At 49.1% G+C, this 14996-nt stretch overlaps 1 protein-coding gene across 1 annotated transcript in view; it reads right to left on the bottom strand.

Annotated features, from left to right (window-relative positions):
- Positions 1-14996, bottom strand: part of LOC133357258 (fibronectin type-III domain-containing protein 3a-like) — a 150657-nt gene that overhangs the window by 36084 nt on the left and 99577 nt on the right. Inside the window, 5 exon segments of the mRNA XM_061575112.1 lie at positions 239-298; positions 3172-3332; positions 3706-3767; positions 11024-11443; positions 12824-13046. Coding sequence (XP_061431096.1) covers positions 239-298; positions 3172-3332; positions 3706-3767; positions 11024-11443; positions 12824-13046 — 926 coding nt within the window.

Here is a 14996-nt window from a genome sequence, read left to right on the forward strand (position 1 = left end):
TTGCGTCCGTCTCTTTCTCTCTTTCCAAGGCACCACGATGAATCCGTTTGTGAGTGCCACAAAAATATCAACGACGTTAATGTTTCTGGAAGGCGAGTAATACGCAATGCGGAAAATACAAAATATGTAATGGCGAATGTTAGTCAGTAATGAGTCGCGGTGAGTGCTGGCAAATGCTAGCGAGTGTGGGCGAGTGGCGGTAACCACGGTTCGACGTGCAGTATCATCATCGACAAACCTGATGTAGTATTCCGTCGCAGGCCTCAAGTCTGTTAACTTGAACTCCAGCTCTTCACCCCTGTCGTGGGACAGAAGGCAGCTTCATTAGCCTGGCAGCGTCAGCGGCGGTAACGACGGCGCCGCATGCGATGAACTCTGGCAGTAAAGGGGCCCCCCCCCCCCCAGCCCCCGGCTCGGCTGGCTACGAACAGCGGTCTCCGTTCATTAAAAAAATTAACCCGTAAAAACTAAGTTTTTCACTATAAATCCTTTATATGCGTGCCAGCCCACATTGGTCTTTGAAACGGGCGGCTAGAGTCCTCTCGTCCTCTGCCTTGAGATGGCTGCCACCTATGGGTCAGATGATTGCCTGCCACCATTAAGCAATTGGTAATTAAATAACATTTTTTTCCTAAAAAGTGTAAAGTTATGGAAAAATAGATTTTCACGAAAATAAATTGTCACGCACAACGAGTCTGTGTGCAAAATGTCAGCTCGATTGGATCACGGGAAGTGGGTTAAAAAACGACCGAAAGATTTGCACGGTCGTAAGCGCGCAAGCAAGCGCGCAAGCAAGCAAGTTAACTTAATATAAAGGATTTAAAAAACAAGCGACCACGTAATTTTGGCTCGTAATCCACGATGTACAACATAAGAGCCGAGCTTTTCTCTATCCGGCCACAGGTGGCTCGGGTGGTAGAGTGAGCGGTGTGCGTGTCAACTATAAAACTCAACTACGCAATTTTTTATTTTAACAGACAAAGCCAACGTTAGCTATATAGCTATTTTGTAGAAGCAACATGCCCACAAATTATTTCTCAATTAAGTGGCTTATCACGTGGATATGTATTGCAGCCAAATACTCTAACGTGGAGGGAGAAACCGGAGGACCCGAAGAAAAATCCACGCGACCACGGGGAGAACATGCAAACTCCAAATATAAAGGAGTCAGGGTCAGGATCGAACCCACAACCTCCTGTATACCAGGCGAGGTAGTTAACATCTCGCCACCATGGCGCCCGTGTGTGTGTGTGTGCGTGCATCCTTCTGTGTGTACGCACGAGTGCATTTCTTTGCACAGTCGGATCTGTTAATCGTGATATTTCTGAGAAAGTCTCACAACAACGTTAAGACGTGTGCGGGGGGGGGGGGGATATTCTAATTTCATAAAGTTCTTCAAACAAAAGCAATCCCCGAACCAAAGAAATCGCAGGGTATCGCAAACATCGTTTTATATCCATGCCGAGTGTCCCATTGCAGCGCATTTACGAACAACAACAAAATCAGAGGCTCCCTTAACATGGTGTTCTTTTTGCTGGCTTGCTTACGTGCAAGGCCAGCTTCTCCCGTACTGGCTGCGCAAAGAGGGGTAAACGCAGGCCACTCGGTAGACTAATGTGCGTAAGTGCTCGCTGCCGCGCGGGGTCAACAATTCAAACGTTTTTTACTCAACATTATTATTATCATCCCAAACCGTGCCGCGCACGAGACGCGGCACTTCGTGTCCCCGTGCTTGCCGAGTGATTTGCTCGCGGGAGGGCGGGGAGGGAGGGCGGGGGGAAGGGTAGAAGGTTCTGTTGTTCAGCTTCGCGCGGAGTGATGCTCGAGCTGGATAAAAAAAAAAAACTACCGGAGCTGGAGACGCTTCGTAGAAAAGACAGACGATTCGATTAACTATGTTGTGGCCGATAAATCGAGAACCCTACAAGGCCCACGTCCCCCAAGCGTCAGCGAGCAACCGACCACGACCTCCCGTCCAGCGACACACACGTGGGTACCTGGTTTCCACCCTTTATACGATTCAGATGACCTTCCGTGACCGTGCACCCAGGGTATGAAGCGGGCAACAGCCGCATCCAGGAAGTGTTTTGAAGGTTAGTTAACTTTCATTCTGCTGAATTCAATCTCACAGCATGTTTCCTATTCCCGTTCGCCCAGAACTTTGTTTACTTTTTTTAATGAAGACCGCAGACATGCGCCTAATTACTTCCTCCTTTTAATTCACGCGCACACCTGCTCATCGTTCCAATTTCTAATATCTCCTGCTGATTAATCCGACTACGAGTACTATTTTTACAACGAACGTTTTTACTCACCGAGCTGTTTAGCTCTTTTTTCAAAAGCGAATGTGGAGGGGAAAAACCAGAGGAGCCGGAGGAAAATCCACGTGACCACAGAGAGAATACGCAAACTCCAAATAAACAGGCGTCAGGGTCAGGATCGAACCCGAGACCTCCTGTATACCAGGCGAGGTAATTAACATCTCTAGCCACTGTCGCTCAACCCGAGCATCTGGGTTTTGGTGGAGGTGGCGATGCCGGTTTTTCAGGCGACTCGAAATCACGGCGACACCGATTCCGTCAATGACGACAATCACTTTCGCGGCGATCGCGGTGAAGATCGCAAGGGTGCGTCACCACGCCGGGTGCGGCGGTGTGGCTTTGCCGCACGTGGCCTGCAACCCAGCACCGCGGAGGCACCGAGGGTTGGCGGATCACACCCACGCACACACAGTCGTGAAACTTCCTCATTAACCGTGGGCGCCCGGCGTCGCCACCTCCTGCCTTGCCAGGGATGGAACAGCAGGGCAAGTGGGATCATTTCCATTTGTACTCCATCTGTACGGAGATTGATTGTAACCGCTCCCCACCCCCTCCACGCACCCCCCCCCCCCACCTCTCACATGTGGGATTTCTCCAGGTTCTCTGGTTTACTCCCACACGTATAAAAGACTCATTCATGGCGGTGGCCAAACTTCCCACTATAGGATGACAGAACGTGGGCAACTCTTGTCACCAGTTCTGGCTGCCTTCCCTGCTTTTCGATGGTTTCCAGCGACTCTGAATCGTTCGCTACTCACTCAGAGTTGATGAAAACGCAACGTCACCACGTTGCCAAAGACAATAACGACGATATTGACGACGATGAAAGTGGCACGCGTCCCCGCCGTACCTGTACACAGTCCTGTACTTGGCTTCCTTGGCCTTGGTAGACAGCGAAAGCTCGTACAGACACGGGGGCTGGCCCTGGCTCTCGCCGGAGTCGTCTTCCGGATTCAACCCGGGCAGCGGCTGCCAACTTACTTGGACCTCGCGAGCCAACACCTCCACGACCTGACACAAACAAAGACAAAGAAATCCACCGCCCCACCGTGTGGCCTTTAACCGACTGTTGTGGGGGCACGCGCTGTTAGCGGCACGGCACTGCACGGCACGGCAAGGCACGGCAAGGCAAGGCACGGCAAGGCACGGCAAGGCACGGCAAGGCACGGCAAGGCACGGCACGCAAGGTCGTGGGGTGGCCAAGCACCACGTCCGCCCGTCTTTGTCTCCCCAATGCTGAAGTTGACACGTCACGCACTCGGTAATTATTTTAAGGCCGAGTTGACCAGGGAGAGGTCCAGGACCGGTTTAGAATTGTGCGGTGTTGGCCAGCGTGCTCGCATGCAAGCGTGAGCGGAAGTGCGGGGAAGTTGCGCAACTTTACCTGTGGTTTCTCGATCTCAGAGAGGACCTCTTGCAACCTCTTGTTCTCCATGGTGAAGTCTCCTGAAGGGTGCGGTGGGTCACAACAACGGACACGACGATTAAGCCGAGGCCAATCGGCCCACGACCACCAAGCCGCCCGGAATGCGCCCCATTGTCCGTACTGAATTGACACTGCTGAAGCCACACACCGACAGTTGGCTTAAAGAAGACTTTCATATTTTTTTTAATGTGGAGCCCAGGCAGATGTATGTAGCCGACATATTGTCTGCTAATCTACTGCCTAGCAGATCACCGGAGTCTCTCCGGCAAACAACAAGAGGCCTAAAAAAAAATGACATTTTACAATCACTGCAAATTTTAGCCAAGCCGGAATTGCATCAACACGCAAAGGAACTGCAGTCAACTTTCTGTGAGAAGAAAAGGAATGTTGCCATTCTCTACCCTTTAACCTCCTCGCCCCCTTGCCAGCTTTAACCCATTACTAACATGAATACTGAAGGGGAAAAAACTACAGTCTGCTGTTATTTTCAAGCACGCGATGAGATGGGTAAAACCAAGATTCTGTTAGACGCCACAGTGGCGAGATATTAACTACCTCGCCTGGTATACAGGAGGTCGTGGGTTCGATCCCTGGACCCTGACGCAACGGTGGCTAGGAGATGTTAACTACCTCGCCTGGTATACAGGAGGTTCGTGGGCTCGATCCCTGGACCCTGACGCCACGGTGGCTAGGAGATGTTAACTACCTCGCCTGGTATACAGGAGGTCGTGGGTTCGATCCCGACCCTGATACCTGCATATTTGGAGTTTGCATGGATTTTTCTCCGGGTCCTCCGTTTTTTTTCCTCCACATTTAGAAACATACGTTTAGAGTATTTGGGCCGTGATAGATTTCCAAGTGATGATAAGCCACTTTCGTTGGGCTCTCTGAGACAGAAGCTAAATAGCTCAGTGGGCCTTACCTGGTAGAATAAAAATAGTTAATAGTTTTGTTGGGTGCCAGGCATTCACGACACAGCAAGCTGTGAAGCTTTTAACAAGCGATCCATTGCAACTTGGGGAGGGAGGGGGCACATTTTGCGTGAGGAAACCTCTTGCTCCTTCGAGACACGTCTCTCCGTGTATTACACAAAAAGGCAGCAGCTTGTTTCATGTCTGTGCAGCTGATTCATAGCTCAATCTGCATCCCGATAAAAATGCAGCAGATTGCATCCTTTTTTATTCTCTCTCTTTCTGTTTAAGAGAAAGCGCCCGCTCCCGGCACCGCTTCATTTAGCTTTTCTCCGCTTGACGGAAGGCTGCCGCTTTCTTTTTGTCGCCTCGGCCGGCCTCGTTCATCGCCCACGCGTCCGTCCGTCCGTTAAATCAAACAAAGCCTCGCAGTGTATATGAAGACTATCCCACGGGAGGCGGGCCGCTTTCAGACGCAAGTCTCGCCAAGTCCTTTAAAGTGAGGGCCCTCCACGTGGGAGGGGAACCGAAGCATCAAAAAAATTAACCCGAAAAACAAAGTTTTTCACTATAAATCCTTTATATGCGTGGCGGCTAGAGTCCTCTCGTCCTCTGGCTTGAGATGGCTGCCACCTATGGGTCAAATGAATGTCTGCCACCATTAAGCAATTGGTAATTAAATATAATTAATTTTTTCCTAAAAAGTGGAAAATTTTGGAAAAAAAATTTCACGAAAATAAATTGTCACGCACAACGAGTCTGTGTGCAAAATGTCAGCTCGATTGGATCACGGGAAGTGGGTTAAAAAACGACCGAAAGATTTGCACGGTCGTAAGCAAGCAAGCAAGCGAACTTAATATAAAGGATTTAAAAATAATGGAGATGAACGCCCGTGCAACGAACCGCTCATGGTGACAATCGATGTGTTTATGGTGGCGTGCTTTACGCGGCCGGGAAGAAGCGGTGATTAGCGCACTGCGCTTTGAACCCGATGACCCGAGTTCGGCTTCCGTGCCACGGCGAAACTCAAGCAGCGAGTGGCATCTAAACCGCTCCCCGCAAAATTTCCCTCCACTAACCTGCCCTGACCAACAAGGTGAAGTATGGTCACATAAGCCCCATTACAGACAGGGTGTGGCAAGTACTTCATCCTGCAGTGGACTGATAAATGGATGCAAGTTTGATATGGGTGTATATATATGATCCTTATGGCGGTACCCCGGTACCAAATAATACAAACTGGCCGAGGCAATTCAATATTTTATTTCTGGGACGCTATTTTTTCCAGGGGTGTAACTTAACTCCGCGACTGGGGTACCAATCAATCTGAAATCAGTGCCACTCCGCCATGTCGAAACGCCAAACAATGGCATAAAAAAATCCGCTATCGAAAAATTCTACTTTGAATCATGCATCGTGTATAGCTCGTCGTGATGAGTCGATTGCCGCATCGCCGACCATCAACAGACTAAACATGACTGCATCACGGACATTGTGCGAGAAACGGGATACTATGGCACCCCGGGGTACCGCCCTAAGGTTCATATATTTTTTGCACGGAATTAGTTCATGTGGTCTCCTTCAGCGATTCACTGCACTGTTATAAAAACATAAATATTGATTCTTGAACCAAATTATAATCCCGATTTGCATTACCTCGACGGAACAAACAGTGCTCGTTATCCTCGAACCACCTTAAAATCAAGTGCATAACCCACCAGAAAAATAGAAAAGTCCAGACTCGTGATCATTCGTGAATTGGGACTTGTTCCGCCACTTACGCGACAACCCGTGCCAGATTCTGCGGAAAATACTCGGGGGAGGGGGGCCTACGCTTACATGCGGTTCTACACCACTTTTTTTTTTACATCCAGTGGATGTATCCGACCGATACGAACAACAGAGAGAGGCGAGCAAGTGCCAATGCATCCTCAAAACATATCCCAGGGTGGCACTACTCGCACCTCTCGTCCGCTACGCTTCGTTATCGCCCGCCGTTAACGAACGCTCGGAAAGTTACCCGCCGTTCAATGACGGCCTCGGCCCATCATTCTAGCGGCAAGCGGGGGCCAACCAAGAACGCGCGTCAGAGGTCGCAACCGGGTACCCGATACCCGTACCCTACCCAATACCCGGCTACCCGTACCTGGCCGGGTACGGGTAGCCGTTTGCGACCCTGGTGCGGCCGGGTACGGGTAGCCGTTTGCGACACTGGTGCGGCCGGGTACGGGTAGGCCGTGAGTCACTGGTGAGTAACCGTTTGTCACTCATTTCGGGTAGGGTACGGGAACCCATTTGCGACCCTGGTGCGGCCGGGTACGGGCACGGGTAAGGAATCAAAACCCGTTTGCGACCTCTGACGCGCGTGCACACACGGCCGCTTTGTCTCTCGGTGGGATCAGCAAGTGGCACATCTGAAAGGTCACCGCTTACGCAAGAGGTCAATCATTCCGCATTCTGCCCACTTTGAAAAAAGTTCAAGTGTATCGCAGGCGGGGGATATTTGCTTCCAGATTTTTCTTTTGGCTGGGTTTGGTGGGGGAGGCGACACAATGAGGCACGTCCCTGTGCTCGCTTTATGAGATTCTAAGCCAAACTTCGAAGTCAACGGAGAGTGGGATCCCATTCAAACGACCGCATGGTAGTATTTCGATTTAAAACTTCTTTCGTGACTGCAGGGATTCATCTTCTTGGTTCTTTCGGCAAAGTCACGTAGAATGGAAATAATAAAATAATAAAAATAAAACATAATAAAATAATTCTCACGACGTTTCGGCCACAACGCAAGCAGCTGTCCTCAGGTGGAGAACAGGTTTGTCGAGAAGACAGAGTCTGAATGACACACCCCAGGCTTGGAGCGTCTATTTAAGCTGGGATGGAGGGGGGAAGAGCGCCTTGACAAAATAATTTGCATATTGATATGCAAAAGTGTGTCATTCAGACTCTGTCTTCTCGACAGATCTGTTCTCCACCTGAGGACGGCTGCTTGCGTTGTGGCCGAAACGTCGTGAGAATTATTTTATTATGTTTTATTTTTATTATTTCCATTCTGCGTGACTTTACCGAAAGAACCGCTCAAAGCCCCCAGAGTGTGGAAACCTCCACCTGCCTGTGAGCAGGAGTCTCTATCTATTGGCCAACCACTGTTGACTTTCAACAAAGTGGGGACCCTATTCTCTGGATTATAAGAGGCAATTTGCCATAATTCTATCCTGTGGGTTTGTGTGTATTTGTGCTTGGCCCAGATTAGCATGTTTTGAACCCGCATGCGCTTTGCCTAAAGCGATAATCGACTCTTAGCCTCAAATTTTTGTTCGCTCTACGGGCACGTACGGATTGATCTTAATGCACCAAAGCATTTGCCGAGCGTTTCAGAGAACAACAAAACGGCCGCCCCGTCTATCGGCTCTGGAAACAATTGTGAGCGTCTGCCGAGGCCGAATTAAAAACGGCAAAAGCCTCAGAGCACTTCAACGTCTGCTCTCCCACTCAACGACTGCCCGCTAATGAGCAGTTTCATTCCCAGGCATGTTAATTTAATAGAGGAGAGGGAAGAATTTTTTTTTTTAATCCCTCCTGTTCATAAGAAACATCCCACTGAAGTCATTGCACAGAGGTTATGAGAATGACTCAGAATCGTATAAAAGTCCAGCCATGGCGGTCACAACCCACTAAACACAGCAGCATGGCGCTTACTCATCGGCCATCATTTTTTTAAGGACGACCTAGCGCAGGGGTCAGCAACCTGTGGCTCCGGAACCTCGCGCGGCTCTTGATGACTGCTTCGTGATCGTTATATATTCAGGACCCACCGTCTCCGTATTCACCACGTGATTGGGGGGGGGGGGGGGGGGCTCTTAAAATATAGAATTTTTTTTTACAGAATTCGAAAACAAAAATGCCTCTTGTAATTTTGGCTGCCGACCCCCGACCTAGCGAAAGAGCTGTTATAGGTAAAGGTGCAGCCCTGCAATTGCATGGTCGTGCCACTGCGAGCGGAAAGGTCTCCACTGGATGAAAACTCCGGGGTTCTTAAGCCAGAACTTAAAAGTCTCCATCAACAAAAAAACGATCAACTATTTTACCAGGTAAGGCCCACTGAGCTATGTGGATATTTTTCAGAAGTGACCTGGCCACAAATTAAAGCTCAACGAAGTGGCTTATCATAGTGTGTAAATTTATAGTGGCCAAATAATCTAAAATGCACATTGATTCCAAATGTGGAGGGGAAAAACTGGAGCCGGAGAAAAATGTACACAACCACGGGGAGAGAGAGAGACATGCAAACTCTAAATATACAGGCGTAAAGGTTGGGATCGAAACCACAACCTCCTGCAAAACAGGCGAGGCAATTAACATTTCACCAGCGTGGCCGCCCGTCAGGAACCGAGTTCCTGTCCTTAATGGAGACAGAATTCCATAGACTGGGTGTTGCGCAGTTTAAACGGGTGCAATGTACAACCGTTCAAATATTTTAAATATAAACCTTACACCAATAGGGAAGTGGGAAATTACATTTCCTTCCAAGGTTGGACAAACCCCCAGACAATTAAGGCCATTAAAATGTTTAGCAGGCATTAGCATAGCCCCACTGGATTAAATAGGCTTCTGGAAATTTCCCTCAACCACCCCCCAATTATCCCATAACAATTGAGACAATTTGCCACGATGCGTAGAGGTGATAACAACTCTAAAATCTATCATCTGTCTCATTAAGACGCTCTCATCTGTGCAATCTTCACCGTCCGCAACAAGGCGTTCAATTACACAAGCACACCGCACACGCCCAAGTCTTCGCGACTGCCAGAACCGTCTGTAATTAAGACGGCACGGCAAAGTAATAACCGACAATTGTTTTTTTACCATTCTTTTTGGCAACAAAACTGAAACCTTTTTTTACAAGGAGTCATGTTTGCACTGACCACAATACCTGCAGTCGGAATGCAAACAAAAACATAACTCTGATAATGTATGCACTGTCCTTGAAATTGACTTGGCCAAAGTAATAACCGTCAGTTGGTTTGGAGACTCGATGAGGCTTTCCCGTAACACAAAAAAAAAATCAGTCGTGTTATTATTGTTATCATTATTACTCTATCACAAGGTATGAACAAAAAGAAAAGCAACAGGTCAAGGCGCCTTCTCAAAATCTTTTTAACGCATGGGGGGGGGGGGGGGGGGGGGCCTCTCTTGCTTCGTGAATGTCAAAAACGTCAAGAAAGCATTTCGATGTCAAACGACCTTGACAAGCCGTAGGTCGGCGTGCCCTTTGCCGAGTGGTGCACGCTCCAAGGCCCCTGCTGCTTATGCCAAGGCAGCCACCACCGCACTCTCAACCATTTCACATCTCGCTGTTGAAGGCAAACTCTCCACCTCCCCCGCCCTGAGGGGTAGCAACTGAGACGAGGAAAAAAAAAGCTATGCCCTTAAAACAAATATCTCACAGATCCCTCTCTCGCTCCAGACACCCAGACACTCGCTCATAGGCAGTCTGTCGCCTCCCTATCAGTCTTTTGATAAGGATTATGTGCTAGTTTGCATAAAACCATCACGCGGACCTCCGGTCATCCTCCGATTTGGCTTTTTGCCAGCATCGCGCGTTTCCAGATGTGCTTCCGCGGCCGTCTGGAACGCCCTTCAATCCGATATTAGGAAGGTGTCGGAGATAGGCACTTTTAAATCTAGATTGAAAACTAATTTCTTTTGAACTGCTTTTTGCATTTAATTGGTTGTCCTTCCCCCGCACCTCCAATTAGCACGGTCGGTGACATAAGGTGCGAAAGAAGCCCAACATACATACATCTATCGTTACCACCGTGGTTACCATTCTAATTTGGTTCCTCCACCTCGGTTCACCAGACTGACCATGTTGTTTCACCCATGCTATGTTCAACCACTCTCTCCTGGTCACAACAACACCCTCAACTCATCCACCTAGTTACTCACTCACTCGCCACACTGCAGGTGACAACACACTCACTCACTCATCTATCCACCCACCCACTTACAAAAAAGATTTTAAATAAACGTTGCGATGGCTCCGACGTGTCGAGTTGTACCGTATGTTGTTCAGCACGATGTGCTGGGAGCTTCTTCAGCAACTGACCGTTCAACTGGCGAACGTTCCAGGAGCTGAACACAGTACGCGGCCTAATCGTGAAAACCTACACCAGTAGCACAATCACCTAAAATCCCAGCAAATTTCACGCTTTCGTTAAAAACCAAAGCAAGTATTGGCAACATTCACGAACAGGAAAACTAACCAGGTCGGTAGCCTGCACTCCCCGCCCCACTCCCCCCACTCGCCGTACACAAACAAACTCCAGCTGGAGGGGTGGGTGGGTGGGTGGGGGGGGGGCGTTTACCTGCCGCGTCCCTCTCGTCGGCCTGCGTGCCGCACGACCGGCATTCTTCCGCGCCTCGCTTGCCGGACCCGGAGGAGGAGGGCGACGCCGACAGCGAGCTGGAGTAGCCGGAGGAGGTGGCCGAGGGGCTGCCGCCACCGCCACCGCTCTTGTGGCCGTTGTGCAGCAGCAGCGGCGGCGGCCCCGGCACCGCCGTCGCGGTGGCAGACGAGGTCGGGGACGGAGAGCCGTCGGGCGAGGCGGTCTGGCTCTTGCGTGGCGACGCGACGGGGCTGCCGCCGGCCGTGTCGGCGCGCTCGCGGCTGTGCCACTCGCCCTGGTGGTGCCGCTCCTTCAGCTTCTTCTGCAGACGCTCGTGCGTCTTGCTGGCGCGCTCGTCGCGGTACGCATAGCTCTGCCGCCCGTGAGGCCCCGCCGAGTCTGCGGCAGTCCGCGGAAGATTAAAGGAAGCGTAGGTGAATGCAGCTATTTTTTTTATTTTAACAGGTAAGGCCCACGGAGCTATATCGCTGCTTTTCAGAAGCAACCAGGCCAGAAATGATAGCTCAACGAAAGTGGCTTATCGGTTGGACACAGTGGCGGCTCCTGCAAAATCTTTCAGGGGGGGCAAATGTCTGGATGATTGATAAGGATAAGGTCCACCCATGCAATGGATAAATTAACAGCTTAAGCATGTAAAGGCAACTTCACTTCTTTAATATTAATGAAAAATAAAGTGACTCTTACAATACATCTTGTTTGTTTCTATACTATTAAAACAAACCACTCAAGTTTCTTTTATTAAAGATTCCACTAGGTGGCGACAAATTATATTGTTGGATGAAACGTGCTTACGTATGATGACGTAAGCACGTATGATGACGTAAGCACGTTAGGGCGAGCCCTCCCGGAAGCCATAGAGAATGCATTGCAGCGCCCCCGTTCGAAAAAAAACATCTTTGAATGTAAGTCTATGGGACCACTCGGGGCGATTCTCAGCTGGAGGGAAATCGCCCAAAAAGAGGCGGTACTCCACAGAACGTAGCATGACGCTGATTGGACTATATCCAGAGGCTGACAGTGACGGCTAGCGTGACTCTGTGGTTGAATGACATTGGTGGTGCGTCGCCCAATCGCCCTAATGAAGAAACCGCCCCTGCTTGGACATTTATAGCAGACAAATACTCTAAATGCACGTCGATTCTAAATGTGGTAGGATAAACCAGAATACCCGGAAAAAAATCCACGCGACCACAGATAACGATGACCCCCTCTCCCCTCAACACAGCAGCCAATGCTGCCAAGACGCGATGGTGCAACGGTCAAGCGGACTCGACCTGCTAGAGGTCACCGGTTCAGTTCCATCTCCTGGCGCGAACTAACCCCAAAACAATATATATTATTACGAATAATATTGATTGCGATAGTGTACTACGTGTTAAGAGCCGTACTTAAATACAAAAAAAAACACGGATTGACGTTGTTATTCTTTGGTTCTTTCGGTAAAGTCACGTAGGTATAAAATAAAATGAATTAAATCACGAAGTTTTGATTGCAACACAAGCAATCATCATCAGGTGGGAAAACCACAGCAAGAAAAAATGTTAGCAAATTTCTTTTAGCAAAATAATTTATTGATGTGGTTTTCCCATCTGAAGATGATTTGCTCGTGTTGTGATCAAAACGTCGTGATAGATTATTTTTTGTTTTATGTTTCTACCTACGTGACTTTACCGAAAGAACCAAAGAGTATGTGGATCCCTGCAATCACGAAAACTTCTCATCTAAATTGAACGTTGTCATTATTATCGTCGTCGTCACCTGGTTCGTAGACCTGCGGGGGCAGCGGCTGGGCGAGGTACTGTGGTGGCACCTCCGCGACCTGCGCGTACATGTGCTGGGGGTGCGGGATGAGGTGCGCCGGCGGGTGGTGCATGTAGTGCGGATGCATGTGCGGGGGGGGCAGGCTGGGGTGGCCGTGCGGGTGGAATTCGTGGGACTGCGGTGTCACCACCACCCTCCGCACGCCATTGTCTTCGATCACCTGCGTTTCGGAGGGGAAGTGGAGGGGGGAAAGTGTCGTGGCGGTTTGGAGGAGGTGGAGTGGGTGGTTGAGTGAGTGAGTGAGTGGGCCGGTGAGTGTGTGGGTGAATGTGGATAGTCGAGTGGTCGAGTGAGCGTGTGGGTAGGCGAGCGGGTGGGCGAGCGGGTGGGCGAGCGGGTGGGCGAGCGGTTAGTGAGTGGGCCGGTGAGTGAGTGGGTGGATGGATGAGTGTGCGGGTGAATGTGGATAGTCGAGTGGTCGAGTGAGCGTGTGGGTAGGCGAGCGGGTGGGCGAGCGGGTGGGCGAGCGGTTGGGCGAGCGAGTGAGTGAGTGGGTGGGTGGATGAGTGCGTGGATGAATGTGGATAGTTGAGTGGTCGAGTGAGCGTGTGGGTAGGCGAGCGGGTGGGCGAGCGAGTTAGTGAGTGAGTTTGTGGGTGAGCGTGGGTTTGGGGGCGAGTAGGTGAGTGGGGGAGGATGGAGAGGGGAGATAGGAGAGAGAAATGGCAGAAAGGTCAACCACAGTTACCCACATCCGTCAGGATCAAACCACAGCCCCAACTCTCCCCCTCAAGTAAATTGCATTCAAAGACTAAGGTTCACACACGGTCTAGTAACTGAAGCAATTGAGGGCCTATATGATAATAAAGGCAATAACGGGTGTTTTAATGAAATGTGCTGTCTGTTTTGATTAAGTTACATAAAAATAAAAGAAATGACTTCAGCCTTAAGTCTTCAAAACCCGAAATGTAATGAGCATCGATTTCAATTGAACAGCACTGGTTCAATATGAACAGCACTGGTTCAATATGAACAGCGCAGCTTAGCAGACCCTTTTGTTTATCTACTCCACAAGCCACGTTTGGTCCAGGAGGACGTTTAACCATATTTCACCAAGCCAGTCACCACATGGGTTGCTGTGCGCCCTCTCGTTTTAATTTGGCGAGACTTGGATCGCTTTCTGGAAATTTCAGCATTTACTCGCTCAATGTTGTTAGCTTGGTGACCAGGGCCGTACAAAATTATCAACTTAAAATTTAGCCTGTTATATTTGGTCAAACATTTAATCAACTCACCCCAAATGTGGTTATTGGAACAGACCAAATGACGTTCCCCACCCCTGAGCTAGATGAAGGCGAGATGTCTCAGACTGGAATATACAGATTTCAATTTAGGTATTAAATTTTTTGATGCAGTGGTGGGGAAGTGAGATGTTTCCTATGCAGATTACAACCGAGTAATTTGCGAGTAACTTTCTAAACGCGGCAAATTGGGACCAAGACGACACTTTGCAAGGGCCAAACTCTTGCTCGTGATGTCACCGGATCTTTAACATCTGCTGCGAGTGAAGGAAACGGCGCGTGGTAGTTATCGTGCTGTGACGGTTCCACCTGAAGACGAAAGAAGCTTGTGTTGCCTCCGAAACGTCGTGATTTTTATTTTTATTTTACTTTTATTAATTTTTATTTTTTCCCTACGTGACTTTACCGAAAAAACCTAAGAATATGAATCCTTGCAGTCTCGAAAGCTTCAAATCTAGAATTGGTAGTTTTATGGTTCGTATTCCACAGTATTTAAGCGGGGCAGCCGATGGATGCGAACCACAGAACCTCTGCAATGAGCAAACGCACAACCGCGAGACCGCATCAACGCCTCCCGGTGGTTTGGCAGTTTCATTCTCATTATTAAGTTATTTTACTCAAACAATATTAATGTTTAAACGAGACATGACCATCAGTTCAATACATTTCTTACTTAATTAATCTTATTTATTATTTAGGTACTTTAGAAAATGCGTGAAGCGCAAGAGGCCGCAGAGAGGTATCAGAGCGTCGTAGAGTATAAGAAAACAACTTTAAACAAAAGTCAGAAAAACATACGTATGAAATAACAGTATATTATATAATAGCAAGAAGGCATGTTAATTATATTTTCTCCAAAATGGTAACAT

The sequence above is a fragment of the Lethenteron reissneri genome, chromosome 57, assembly GCF_015708825.2.
Source record: "Lethenteron reissneri isolate LAM-NWPU_2019-01 chromosome 57, ASM1570882v1, whole genome shotgun sequence".
NCBI classification, from domain to species: domain Eukaryota; kingdom Metazoa; phylum Chordata; class Hyperoartia; order Petromyzontiformes; family Petromyzontidae; genus Lethenteron; species Lethenteron reissneri.